This window comes from Mercenaria mercenaria, chromosome 1 (genome assembly GCF_021730395.1).
Source record: "Mercenaria mercenaria strain notata chromosome 1, MADL_Memer_1, whole genome shotgun sequence".
Taxonomy (NCBI): domain Eukaryota; kingdom Metazoa; phylum Mollusca; class Bivalvia; order Venerida; family Veneridae; genus Mercenaria; species Mercenaria mercenaria.
This window is the reverse complement of record NC_069361.1, coordinates 23,636,716-23,649,268: the sequence shown is the minus strand read 5'-3', so window position 1 is coordinate 23,649,268 and position 12,553 is coordinate 23,636,716. Positions and strand designations below refer to the sequence as shown.

At 36.2% G+C, this 12,553-nt stretch overlaps 2 protein-coding genes across 2 annotated transcripts; both read right to left on the bottom strand.

Annotated features, from left to right (window-relative positions):
• Positions 1-514: 514 nt before the first annotated feature.
• LOC123524029 (macrophage-expressed gene 1 protein-like) lies at positions 515-2,686 on the bottom strand. Its single transcript, XM_045301901.2, has one exon. It carries the CDS (start codon positions 2,684-2,686, stop codon positions 515-517), a length of 2,172 nt encoding a protein of 723 aa, XP_045157836.2.
• A 5,220-nt stretch (positions 2,687-7,906) lies between these two features.
• Positions 7,907-11,152, bottom strand: LOC123545728 (macrophage-expressed gene 1 protein-like). The gene has a single exon (XM_045332036.2). It carries the CDS (start codon positions 10,924-10,926, stop codon positions 8,584-8,586), a length of 2,343 nt encoding a protein of 780 aa, XP_045187971.2. The 5' UTR covers positions 10,927-11,152; the 3' UTR covers positions 7,907-8,583.
• Positions 11,153-12,553: the final 1,401 nt, after the last annotated feature.

Genomic DNA, 12,553 nt, shown 5'->3' with positions numbered 1-12,553 from the left:
TGATATATGGTAGTATATGTTCAAGTCGCTACATGTTGTGTTCAATATATGGATGTGAAGATTAATGTTTCCACTTAGTAACTCGAAATTTCGACTTAGTTATTTTGAGTTAATAAATAACATACGCCTGGCACTAATGCTCTTCCGTAGTTAAGTGCACACTGTAATGTTAGTATTCAAAAATATTTTCTGTATTTAAATGTTTTAATGAAGAAAAATCATGGTTAACAAACGCGATTTCGTTTGAGTTATCGCGCTGGATTTATATCTATGCTTTGTAGCATTTTAAATCTGATTATACACACAAACATGCTTATTTTATGTTTACATAGAAACTGTGTAGTTATTATTCACATTTTAGGCATAATATATCTTCAAGAATGTATGTAGCATCTCTTTTCGTTTGATTTGAGACTGATCATGTGTTGAACTTTATAATATTAACAACTGTAAATTGTTAGTTGGCATGTATGTGCATACACTACAAAACAAAGGGAATTAACATCTCATCGAACTAGACTTGACGTTCACCTGCTGTCCCGTAACCGTTCCCATCATCGACTTGAACATGTTCCATTTCATTTTGGGCGTCGGTAAATCTACTAGGGGTGTTTCTTCCTCTTCTGAATTGTCTGCACTTGAAGAATACTACGGATGCGATAATAACACAAAAAAGTGTAGCCAATGATGATATTACAGCAATGGCAGGGGCGGAAAGAGAAACAGACAAAATGTTTTGATTGGGTGTATCGTCATCGGACTGTATACCGTTGTCCAAGTACAAATCAGCCATATCTGCCAAAGCGCGGTCCATTTTTGCTTGTGCTATCTGGTATTCCTTAACCCTTTCCCCAAGTGTTTCCATTTCTGTCATTTTCTTAAAAGCTTCTTCATTTTTATACCATTTTCCACCAACTACTAATACCAGGTCCGTGTGGTTGTCAGGAAGTACTTTTGGTCTTCTGATAAATGGCGGTCTTTTCAGGATGGGAAGCGTCTGTGATACCCCTTGTGCTACGGCATCTGAGCAATATTCAAGTTCGCAGTTAGAAACTATTGCAAATGTCTGCTGGACATAGCCCTGAGGACATCGCTTTGGCCAGGACCTAATATTCCCCGTGCTTGTACTGTTAAAAGAAATAGCTAATGGATTCCCTATGCTACAACTAAAGAAACCTCCAAATTTCGCACCGATAGTATTTCCATTACTAGAAGTACAAACAAATATTCCCTCTCCTAATCTCAATGGAATAAAATCTATTGGACAGGAACGCCCTCCGGTAAGATCATTCACCTTGAAATTAGAAAATATGCCGCCAAAAACGTACTTTTGTTCAGGTACTTTCTTAAAATTTCGAGCGCACCAAAATGATTTATACATCCCCTGGCTATAAGTGGTCCAGTACTTGCATTTCTTATGTCTATGTCCTTTACACTTTGAATGAGACTGGGAAGCACTTATTGAGCTTGAAATCAGTTCGATCGCGCTGTATCCTTCAGGGCATGAAAAATTACTGGTTAATGGATTTTTCTGAATATAACCTTTGTCCTTACATGTATCACCAGCCTCGGTATGGGACATGGTGCAAGTTTGAAAAACACCACCAAAATACTCGTTTTCGTTCTTTATTCCACCACAAACGCCGTCATCAACCACATTTGCCTTTACGTCGTAATTTTTATTTCTCGGATCCATGCATCCTCGATATGTGTTGTGTTTGTAATAACTGAGGAACGCATTCTTAACACCTTGTTCCACTTTCATTATCGTAGACAGCGGTAGTTCTGGTAAAGTTGAAGATGAAACAGTTTCATACAGCGGGACTCCGTTTCTGTCAATACATACAAGTTCATTGTCTAAGGTATCTGTCCATTCTGCTGCTGATGTATTTCCGCCAAAGTAATTGCCACCGTATGACTTAATTACTGAATACGAAATTTTACTGCTATACTCCTTGATAGTTTCTTCAATCTTTTGTTTGCTCATGCCAAATTTCAGCCCAACGCCGACTGTGACTCCATCGAATATTCCACTAAATGACAGGCCTGCACCGATTTGCCAGCCTTTCTTCTTAGCGTCGTCTACAATACTAGAGTTAGCATCAATATGGTCTTCTTTGAACAGCACAGCACCGGCGTCCATACTTGTCTGAACATGTGTTCCGAAGTCCCTAATTAGTAACTGACACTGGTATTCAGCAAGGTGATCATGATTATTGTAGTAACTCGAAGCTATCTCCAACAAGCGATCTTTAAATGATGGATGAAGATCAGCATTCGGATCCGACACAATACGATATCTATTGTACCGTGCTTGTACTCTTGATATGTATTTGTTCATGCTGTTCTTTGACATGTGCATTTTGGCCTTTTGATACCCTCCAGAGAACGATCCACCGATTCCAACATCACCAAAGCCAACATTAACGTTTAACCCTCCATTTATTGAAAATGCATCTATTGATCTGTATTCGTCCATACTGTTAATCCATTCAGCAAAAACGTCTACGTGACTTTGTTTGATAGGTATTAGCAAAACGTTATCTGGAATGAGGTATTTTCCATCCTCTGTAAGTTTACACTGATAGTACTTCTTATCCAACACGTGACTTAATTCGATATTTTGAATATTGTCCCAACCAATTCCGGGGAGTACTTCGAATACTTCAAATTTCTCTTTGATCATTTTCATGCATTTAAGTGGATGGCCATCAATAAAATCATCACTGTTCACCATTTCAGAAGTAGAGCCATCGGTGTTTTCAGCTTTTATATGTCCACTGGAGAAATATAAAAGAACACAAAATCGAATCATTTTAACTATTTAACTCTTTTTTCGCTCATATCGTTATGAATAAAGTACAAATAAAACTGACATAATACACCCTACAAGGAAATTAAAGTTGTGAAACTAATATCATTTTTAAAGTATTAATTTCCTGGTTAATTGTCTTGAAATAGTTATTTCGCCATACAATTCCCAACTTCTGTAGATTCTATATAAACTATGTCTCATTACACACTTATCATACTGAATAGAACAGAGCAGAACAGAACATACATTTTTTTATTTGTACAAAATGACTCGAAAATTCCGCTTCTCTCCCTGGTCGGTAACTGGTGACATAGAGGTCCATAGAAAGTGATATTCATCGCATAAAGTGATATTCTTGTTTTACTAAACAAACTTGTTTTCCATGTATATAATATTTGTTTTATTAATGTTTTAGATTGGTTTAAATACAATGTTACTGTTTCATATTCTGTACATTATCTTTTTAGATCGTAGGTGAAAAATCTAGCTTTAGTTTTTATTAATTTCTAAACAAATTGCTCTTCTCTCAGTCTAGTCATAAAATAAAATATTTACTGTATGATGATATCGGTAAATATCCAAGTCTATTGACCTGACCGATGGGATATTCACCTCGGTCTATGGGCCTCGGTGGATATTACATTTGGTCAGGTCCATCAAACATCATCATATAAAAAGTGTTTGATATAATATACAGTTAAACATGTTATGGCGTGTAAAAGTTTAACATAGTATAGTTAAGAATAAATAATACATACGTTTAAGACACGTATTTTTCAAAATAGTACAGAAGCGCTAACAGTTCTTTTGCACCGAAACTTATAAAATAAGCAATTGTTTATTGTAAGTGACATGTGCATTCATATAACAAAGACAACAATAAACATAAGTACATAAAGCACATGATAGTACAGTTAATAAGCTATACTGAAACAAATGTGTTATCCTCTTCTTGGGTGAAAATATAGTGAGTGAGTGAGTTGGATTTTACGGGAATCGACAAAAAAAGTTATGAATATTTTCAGTTACACAGTGTCACCGTGACACATGGTGTCAACAAATCGTAATAATAATGTCAAAGGGTCTCTCTGTTTTTCAGGCTTACGTGGATACTTTGTAGATACCCAGCTGTCAATATGTTTATACGTAATGCAATAATAATAAAATGTATACGTAATGCCATAATAATAAAATGTTATTTCAACCACTTTGATAGAAAATGCTTGTCAACAAGAAGTCGATTTAACTGTCTCAGTGAGTAAAAACGCAGGCATAAATTATACTAATACCGTCAAATACAAATCTTTACCAAATATAACTATGTAATAAAATAAATCTGTTTATCAATTTATGCTCGTAAATCAATGTTGGTTGGGCAATTAGGAAAGGAAAACTCAAATTTCAAAATACTTCCGTTTCAGACAAATCCGTTTCATGGCCAAAATATGATTAACCTCCGTTGATATCAATAAAGAACACGTTCATATTGATGGGGAATGTCCCGGAAGAAAACAAAACTCAAAACGCTAATTTACGTATTTATTTTCCATGCAAGTGAAAAAATATAACACTATGATTAAAGGGAAGCGATAATAGGCTTATATTATGTCTTCTTCCGGGTAGGGCATATGGCTGTCTGCATATCAAACAAATCGTAGATTATTTTATTATTGTGGTTAATCGTTTACGCTCTCGTTTTTTTTTTTTTTTTGGTTTTTTTTTTTTTTTTTTTTTGTTTTTTTAGCTCACCAGAGCACAAAGTGCTCAGGGTGAGCTATTGTGATCGCTCACCGTCCGGCGTCCGTCCGTCCGTCCGTCCGTCGTCCGTCCGTCCGTCCGTCCGTCCGTCCGTCCACACTTTCCTTTAAACAACATCTCCTCCTAAACCAACAGGCCAATTTTGATGAAACTTCACAGGGATGTTCCTTGGATGGTCTTCTCTAAAAATTGTTCAAAGAATTGAATTCCATGCAGAACTCTGGTTGCCATGGCAACCGAAAGGAAAAACTTTAAAAATCTTCTTCTCAAAAACCAGAAGCCCTAGAGCTTAGATATTTGGTGCGAAGCATTGCCTAGTGGACCTCTACCAATTTTGTTCAAATCATGACCCCGGGGTCAAAATTGACCCCGCCCCAGGGGTCACTTGATTTTACATAGAAAAATCTTAAAAAATCTTCTTCTCGAAAACCAGAAGCTCTAGACCTTAGATATTTGACCTGTAGCATTGCCTAATGGACCTCTACTAAAGTTGTTCAAATCATGACCCCGGGATCAAAATTGACCCCGCCCCAGGGGTCACTTGATTTTACATAGGAAAATCTTCAAAAAATTTCTAAAAATAAAGCAGAAGGCCTAGGTCTTAGATATTTCACGTGTAGCATTGCCTAGTGGACCTCTACAAAATTTGTTCAAATCAGATCCCCGGGGTCAAAATTGACCCCGTCCCAGGGGTCACTTGATTTTACATAGGAAAACCTTAAAAAATCTTCTTCTCAAAAAGCAGAAGCCCTAGAGCTTAGATATTTGACATGTAGCATTGCCTAGTGGACCTCTACTAAAGTTGTTCAAATCATGACCCCCGGGGTCAAAATTGACCCCGCCCTAGGGGTCGCTTGATTTTACATATGAAAATCTTCAAAAATTTTCTTAAAATAAATCAGAAGGCCTAGAGCTTAGATATTTCACGTGTAGCATTGCATAGTGGACCTCTACAACATTTGTTCAAATCATGACCCCAGAATCAAAATTGACCCCGCCCCAGGGGTCACTTGATTTTACATAGGAAAATTTCTAAAAATAAACCAGAAGGCCTAGGTCTTAGATATTTGACATGTAGTATTGCCTAGTAGACCTCTACAAAATTTCTTCAAATCATGACCCCGGGGTCAAATTGGCCCCGCCCCATGGGGTTACTTGATTGTACATAGAAAAATCTTCAATATTTTCTAAAAATAAACCAGAAGGCCTAGAGCTTAGATATTCGACATGTAGCATTGCTTAGTGGACCTCTACAAAATTTGTTCAAATCTTGACCCCCTCAGGGTCAAATTGACCCAGCCCCAGGGGTTACTTTATTGTACATAGGGAAATCTTCATAAATTTGCTTAAAATAAACCAGAAGGCCTAGATCTTAGATATTCGATATGTAACATTGCCTAGTCGACTTCTACAAACTTTGTTCAAATCATGACCCCCGGGGTAAAATTGGCCCCGCCCTAGGGGTTACTTGATTGTACATCGGAAAATTTTCTAAAAATCATCAGTTTGACATTTGAAACATATTACTCTGGTGAGCGATCCAGGGTCATCATGACCCTCTTGTTTTGGTTTTGTTTTTTCGTGCGTAATAAAGAAATCAATTTTAGCATCATCACTACATGTTTGGCCATTGCCATAGACGTTTTAGTGACAGAAATACGTCCCTGTACACTATGTACTGGTTTACCGTACTCATAAAGCGGGCAGTGTGTCGAAGACATGTAAATTTGTCATCAGGTTTGTTTTAAAATGAACCTTTGTAAAACTACACGAAAATGAACTGGACATTTTTTTTTTATAAAACCTCTATGGCAATGGCCAAATACGTAGCGATGATGCTAAAATTTATTTATTTATTTATCGTAGATTTTCATACAAAATTCCTATCGTATATCGTCCCGCAATGAATATAAATGGTGTATAAAGATACATAAACATAACAGGGTCAGAATACGAAACTGGCCTTTGCCACTTAAATGGTATTTTTGCGAGACAAGAAGCCTGCCGTTTCTCACAAAAAAAGTCTGCGTGTCAGTTTAATAAAAAAAGTCCAATTAATTTTCGTGTAATTTTACAAAGGTTCATTTTAAAACAAACCTGATGACAAATTTACATGTCGTCGACATAGTGCTCACTTTATGAGTACGGTAAACCAGTACATAGTGTACAGGGACGTATTTCTATAAAATATAATATAATATATTTTTATTTTGTATGAAAATCTACGATAAAGTCGGAAAATCTCGCTCGCTTGCGGAGAAAAGAAACTTGATTAAAGGTTTTCGCCAAGGAATAAACTTTCTAAAAGTTTAAAACATGTAAAAGTAACTATTTTCACGAAATTAGATCAACAACGGGCCGCATACTAGATTTTTTACAAGGCTAAGCCTTCTCGGTCATTTAAGCTGATTAAAGAATGAAGGATTTCTACGAATGGGTGTGGCACCGTCAAATACTGTTAAATGTCGCAACTACCGTTTAGGTTATAACACACTAAATAGTTGTTCTTTATTCTATATATAAAACTGACCTATTTCCAATGATCGCAGCACACATCAGGACGCATTTTAAATGTCTGTAACCTATATTTTCTTGAAGAATATTGTTAGTGCTCAATAAAAATCAAAAGAAAAGTTGGGGTCATGTTTGATGCAAGAAAAATAATTTCAGTCAAACACACAAACTGCAAAATCAGCTAAAAAATGAGACCCCAAATTATACTGGTGGTGTATGCAAAATTATTGTCATGTTGTTATTTCATTGGGAAAATGCTACCTACATGTCAAGCATACATCTGTCATGTGATTTTAGCAAAAAAAAAATTGCAAACAAAATAAGGAAAATAGCTCTACAGAGCAAAAAAAACTGAGGACAATTTGTGTCCGCCATTATGCAACTACCTTTTTTTTCGCGCCATTTGTCTATTTAGTGTCTGTATGCCTATAAGAAAAACTTTTTTCCCTGACACTCTGCCAGTTTCATTTGAAATTTACAAGAAACCTAAATGCATGAAAAAAAACACGAGGTTTTAGCTTGATATCAACAGTTTTATGGCATTTCAGTTCCATAAGACAAAGCGTCAGATTTTGTCAAAAATCGCTGTCGCGACATAATTTTGAAGCAGTTACCCTAAATGCAGCCTTGTTCTGCCCGGTTTTGACATTTTCTACTCTGATCTGCAGACAAATTACACATTTAAACTGTTAAATATGTTCACTTTTACCTTTGATGGCCAAAAATTAGCAACCAGTAGGCTATAAATATGCAGTTTTTGAAAAAAAAAATACACCCATAACAGTGAAAATGTGATATATAATACAATAAAAGCGTAAGCACAGAATTTTAGATTTATTACACCAGTGTAGTCAACAAGATAAACACTTGAATTATAACTATATATATCATAAACATTCTCATGAAAATGTTTGTTAATTTATTGATGCTTACTATCTCTTGGCAGTTACTTATATATAACATATCATATTTTAGGCTTAAACAAATATGTACAGCAATGAAATTTCGAAATTTATCATTTAATAAGATCCATTTTCGTGCGACAAAGTTGTAACTACGCAGATTTGTTTAAATATTATAGTTATTGCATATACAAAAATGTAAAAAAAAAAATCTGAATTCAGCGTCTCTCGTAGAAACTGACTGAACTGAGCGGAACACTTGAGATATGTTCATGAAAGAAATATTTTTATTTTTCTGAAAATTCCTATTAAACAGTTAATATTATGATAGTTTCCCCACCAAGTATATGATAAAAATTAAAGCATTTACTATGTTTAAAACAACATTTTATTATTTAGGCTTGCTATTTTAAATCATTTTAGCTACAACTATTCTAAACATTGACATTTTTGCTTGATATTTTATGCAATATTATTAACAAACAGTTTATACATATGTAATTGCAACCGAACTAACTTTTTATCAATGTTCATCTATATTACGTCAGTTTATAAAAAAAACAATTACCGGAGAAAATGTTAGTATTAAAACATCTATATAACTGCATTTGTCTGATCGTGATGACCCTCAGCTGATCCATAACTTGACCCGTCATCAGTTCTGACCTGTTCCATTTCATCTGTTCTACCAATCAATCTGGTTGGAAGATTTCTTTCTTGTATTTTTTTCCTGCATTTTATGAAAGCAATGGTTGCAACAACAACACAGATGAGAGTAGCCAAAGAGGATATAAGAGCGATGGCATACGAAGGTAACGCATTGAAAGGATGGTCAGCTGTTGGGTGATCTTGTCCTGTACTTACGTTTCTATCACCGTAAAGATCTGCAACTGCTGCTGATACTCTGTCCATCGCTTCCAGCGCTTTCTTGTATTCCTTGATCTTTGCTTCTAGTGTCTCCATCTCTATCATTTTCTTAAATGCTGCTTCATTTTTATACCACTTTCCATCAACCACAATTACCATGTCTGAAAAATTGGCTGGTGGTACTTTCGGACGGTTGATGTATGGGGGGCGTTTCAAGATCGGAAGTTCCTGGGTCTTTCCTTGTGCCACTGCTTCTGAACAATAATCAAGTTCACATTCTGAAATTATAGAGAAAGTTTGCCGTGCGAAGCCTTGTGGGCAGCTTTTTGGATAAGACGAAAATGACTTGTGCTCTATCTTAATGTTTGTCTTGTTCGTATTCAATGTAAGAGCCAATGGATTGCCATAGTAACAACTAAAAAGGCCACCAAATTTCAAACCATTAACATTCTCATCACTCGAGACACAGACATATATGTCCTCTCCAAGTCTCAAAGGAATAAATTCTGCCGGACATGACTGTCCGCCGGTTATAGCATTAGATCTAAAACTTGAGTACACCCCTCCGAAGAAATATTTTTGATCAGGGGAAATGGAATGGTCCGGGGCGCACCAAAATGCTGTATATCTTCCAAAGCTATAATCCGTCCAGCCGTGATGTGTATGTGGCCAATGCTTACTACGATGCATGCTATATTTCGAAAACGAAATAGGAATGGAAATTAGTTCGACCACAGTGTATCCTTTGGGACAGGAGAAGTCACTGGTTAATGGATTTTTCTGAATATAACCCTTGTCTTTACATAAATCACCAGCATCAGTTTGTGACATAATGCATGTCTGATATACACCGCCAAAATACTCATTTTCATTTTTTATTCCACCGCAAACGCTTTCATCAACAACATTTGCCTTTATATCATAATTTTTATTTCTAGGGTCCATGCAGCCTCGATATGTATTGTGTTTGTAATAACTAATAAACGCATTCTTAACACCTTGTCCAACTTTCAAAATGGTATCGAGTGGTAGTTCTGGTAATGTAGAGGAGGAAATCAGTTCGTATACAGGAACGCCGTTTCTATCAATAGGAACAAGCTCATTGTCCAATGTTTTTGTCCATTCTACACCTGTTGTATTCCCGCCAAAGTAATCACCACCGAACGATCTGATGACAGAATATGAAATGTTACTGTTATATTCATTAATATTTTCTTCCATTTTTGATTTGCTTATACCAAACGTTAATCCACTGCCGACCGTAACTCCATCAAACATTATAGCAAAAGAAGCACCCGCACCAATTTGCCATTGCTTTCTCTTAATGTCGTCTACAGTACTAGTTTTAACATCAATATGATCTTCCTTAAAGAGGACGGCGCCGGCATCCATGCTGGTAAGCACGTGTGTTCCAAAATCTCGAATCAGCAGCTGACACTGGTATTCGGCAATATGTACATGGTTATTAAAGAAACTTTCTGCGATCTCCAACAGCCGGTCTTTAAATGATGGATGGAGACCAGCATTTGGATCTGACACAATACGATATCTGTTGTACCGGGCTTGAACCCTTGATATAAAGTTACTGGTAGTTGTTTTTGACATGTGACTCTTAGCACTCTGATACCCAGCGGAGAATGATCCACTGACGCCAAGTCCATCGATACCAACGCTTACACTTCTCCCACCATTGACGGAAAATGAATCTACCGACTTGTATTCGTGCATGCTTTCGATCCACTCGGCGAAGAGATCCACGTGACTTTGCTTGATAGGAATTAGTAGCACGTTATCAGGTATGAGATATCGTCCATCTTCAGTGAGTTTACATTGGAAATAATTCTTGCTTAAAACTTGACTCAGTTCAGTGTTCTGAATATTGTCCCAACCGATTCCAGGAAGAACTTCGAAGACCTTTACCTTCTCACCCATAATCTTCATACACTTTAATGGATGACCGTCCGGGACTAAATCGCTTGTCAGTTCTTCCTTCTCCGGAACCTCCTTGTCTTCGGCGCTCACATATCCATACAAAAGAAGTACCGTAACTACAGTCTTAAAATCCAACATCTTAGTCCATTGATTACAGATAATTATATTCCAGTTTTTGTCCCGTTCTGCGACAAACTCTAAATCTACAAAAGATGTGAACTGATATATATACCCACTGTGGTCTTTGACCTTGAGTCAGCATGAGTGGACTGTCATATTCACGTGGCAGTTACACTCAGTAATTCTGGATGACATTTTAGTTTATTCAGACAGAGTTAAAATGTATATATTAAATCATTAAAGTGATTTTCAACATCGTATTTATACCATTATAAATCAGGGTATAATTATTGCATGGTATGCGAAGTTTCAACTTTTATTGATATACTACTTCTGTTGAATGTTTGCACTAATATAATGTGGTCATATATCAAGATGTTGTAACAAAATATGAGGAAAACTTTAACACTAAATTCGAAAGTACGACCAAACGATATTAAAAATGTTAAAAATTTAAGTAAACGAACTGCAGTTCTACCGTGGAATTAACATTGGGTTATGCCGTGCTAAACAGTACATAGAAAGTAATATTAGTTTGCAAGAGAGTAACTTTTCTGGCAAGAAAAAGGCAAACGTTTGTGCTGTTAATTAAGACAAAGGCAGCCAAGATTGGTAATTTCGGTAACATATCGTGTAAGTATCCTTGTGGACTAAATGTTTTTCAGGTCACACTTTTCACACAGTTGTGAAAAATAAGATCATGTTCTTAAAATTTTCACATATGATATATAATATATGTCTGTCCAAAAAGGGATTGACTCAGGTAGGTATCTAGGCAGGCATCGAATATCATATTCAGACTTGTAGGACCATTTTTGTTTCAGACCACATATTTCACACTCTTCAAGATCCTGTTCTTCACATTTTCAAATTTGACATAAATCACGGTTTTTCCTAAAAGGCGGTGAACAAAAATCATATTTTAGTATATATATTGTCCGTGCCTTTAAGTATTGCTACGTATTTATGTTATCATCATCATCATCATCATATTGAAGTACAGATTTTCTGCCAAATATATAATTATTATTGTTTTGCCTACCGTCTGTTTGCCTCCATAGCTCTGGTCAGACTGATACTAAATCTAGTTGTAATTTTGTCCGCTTATTTTTGTCAGAGTTATGGTACTTTGTTTGTTTTGTTTTTTTCTAAATAGAATATTTATGAGAGACATCTACCTAAATCAATGCTCAGATTTTGTAAAGATTTTAAACTAGTATAAAGACTAGTTATGCATTGTAAGACCGCATGAAGCTCGTCCTGCATAAATACTACTGCTGCTGTTGCTGCTGCTGTTGCTACGTCTTCCACTAATACTGCTGTTTCATATGATAGAACAACAACTACTGCTTCTACACATGCTGCTGCTTCTGATACTACTACTAATATAGCTACTCTATTTTTATAATATTTTGCTTAGACCAGAAACCCTAGCATACGGACATGAACCATACCATAGTGAATTTAAATTACAATTTGAGCCGCGCCATGGGAAAACCAACATAGTGGCTTTGCGACCAGCATGGATCCAGACCAGCCTGCGCATCCGCGCAGTCTGGTCAGGATCCATGCTGTTCGCTTTTACAGCCTACTGCAATTAGAGAAACCTTTAGTGAACAGCATGGATCCTGACCAGACTGCGCGG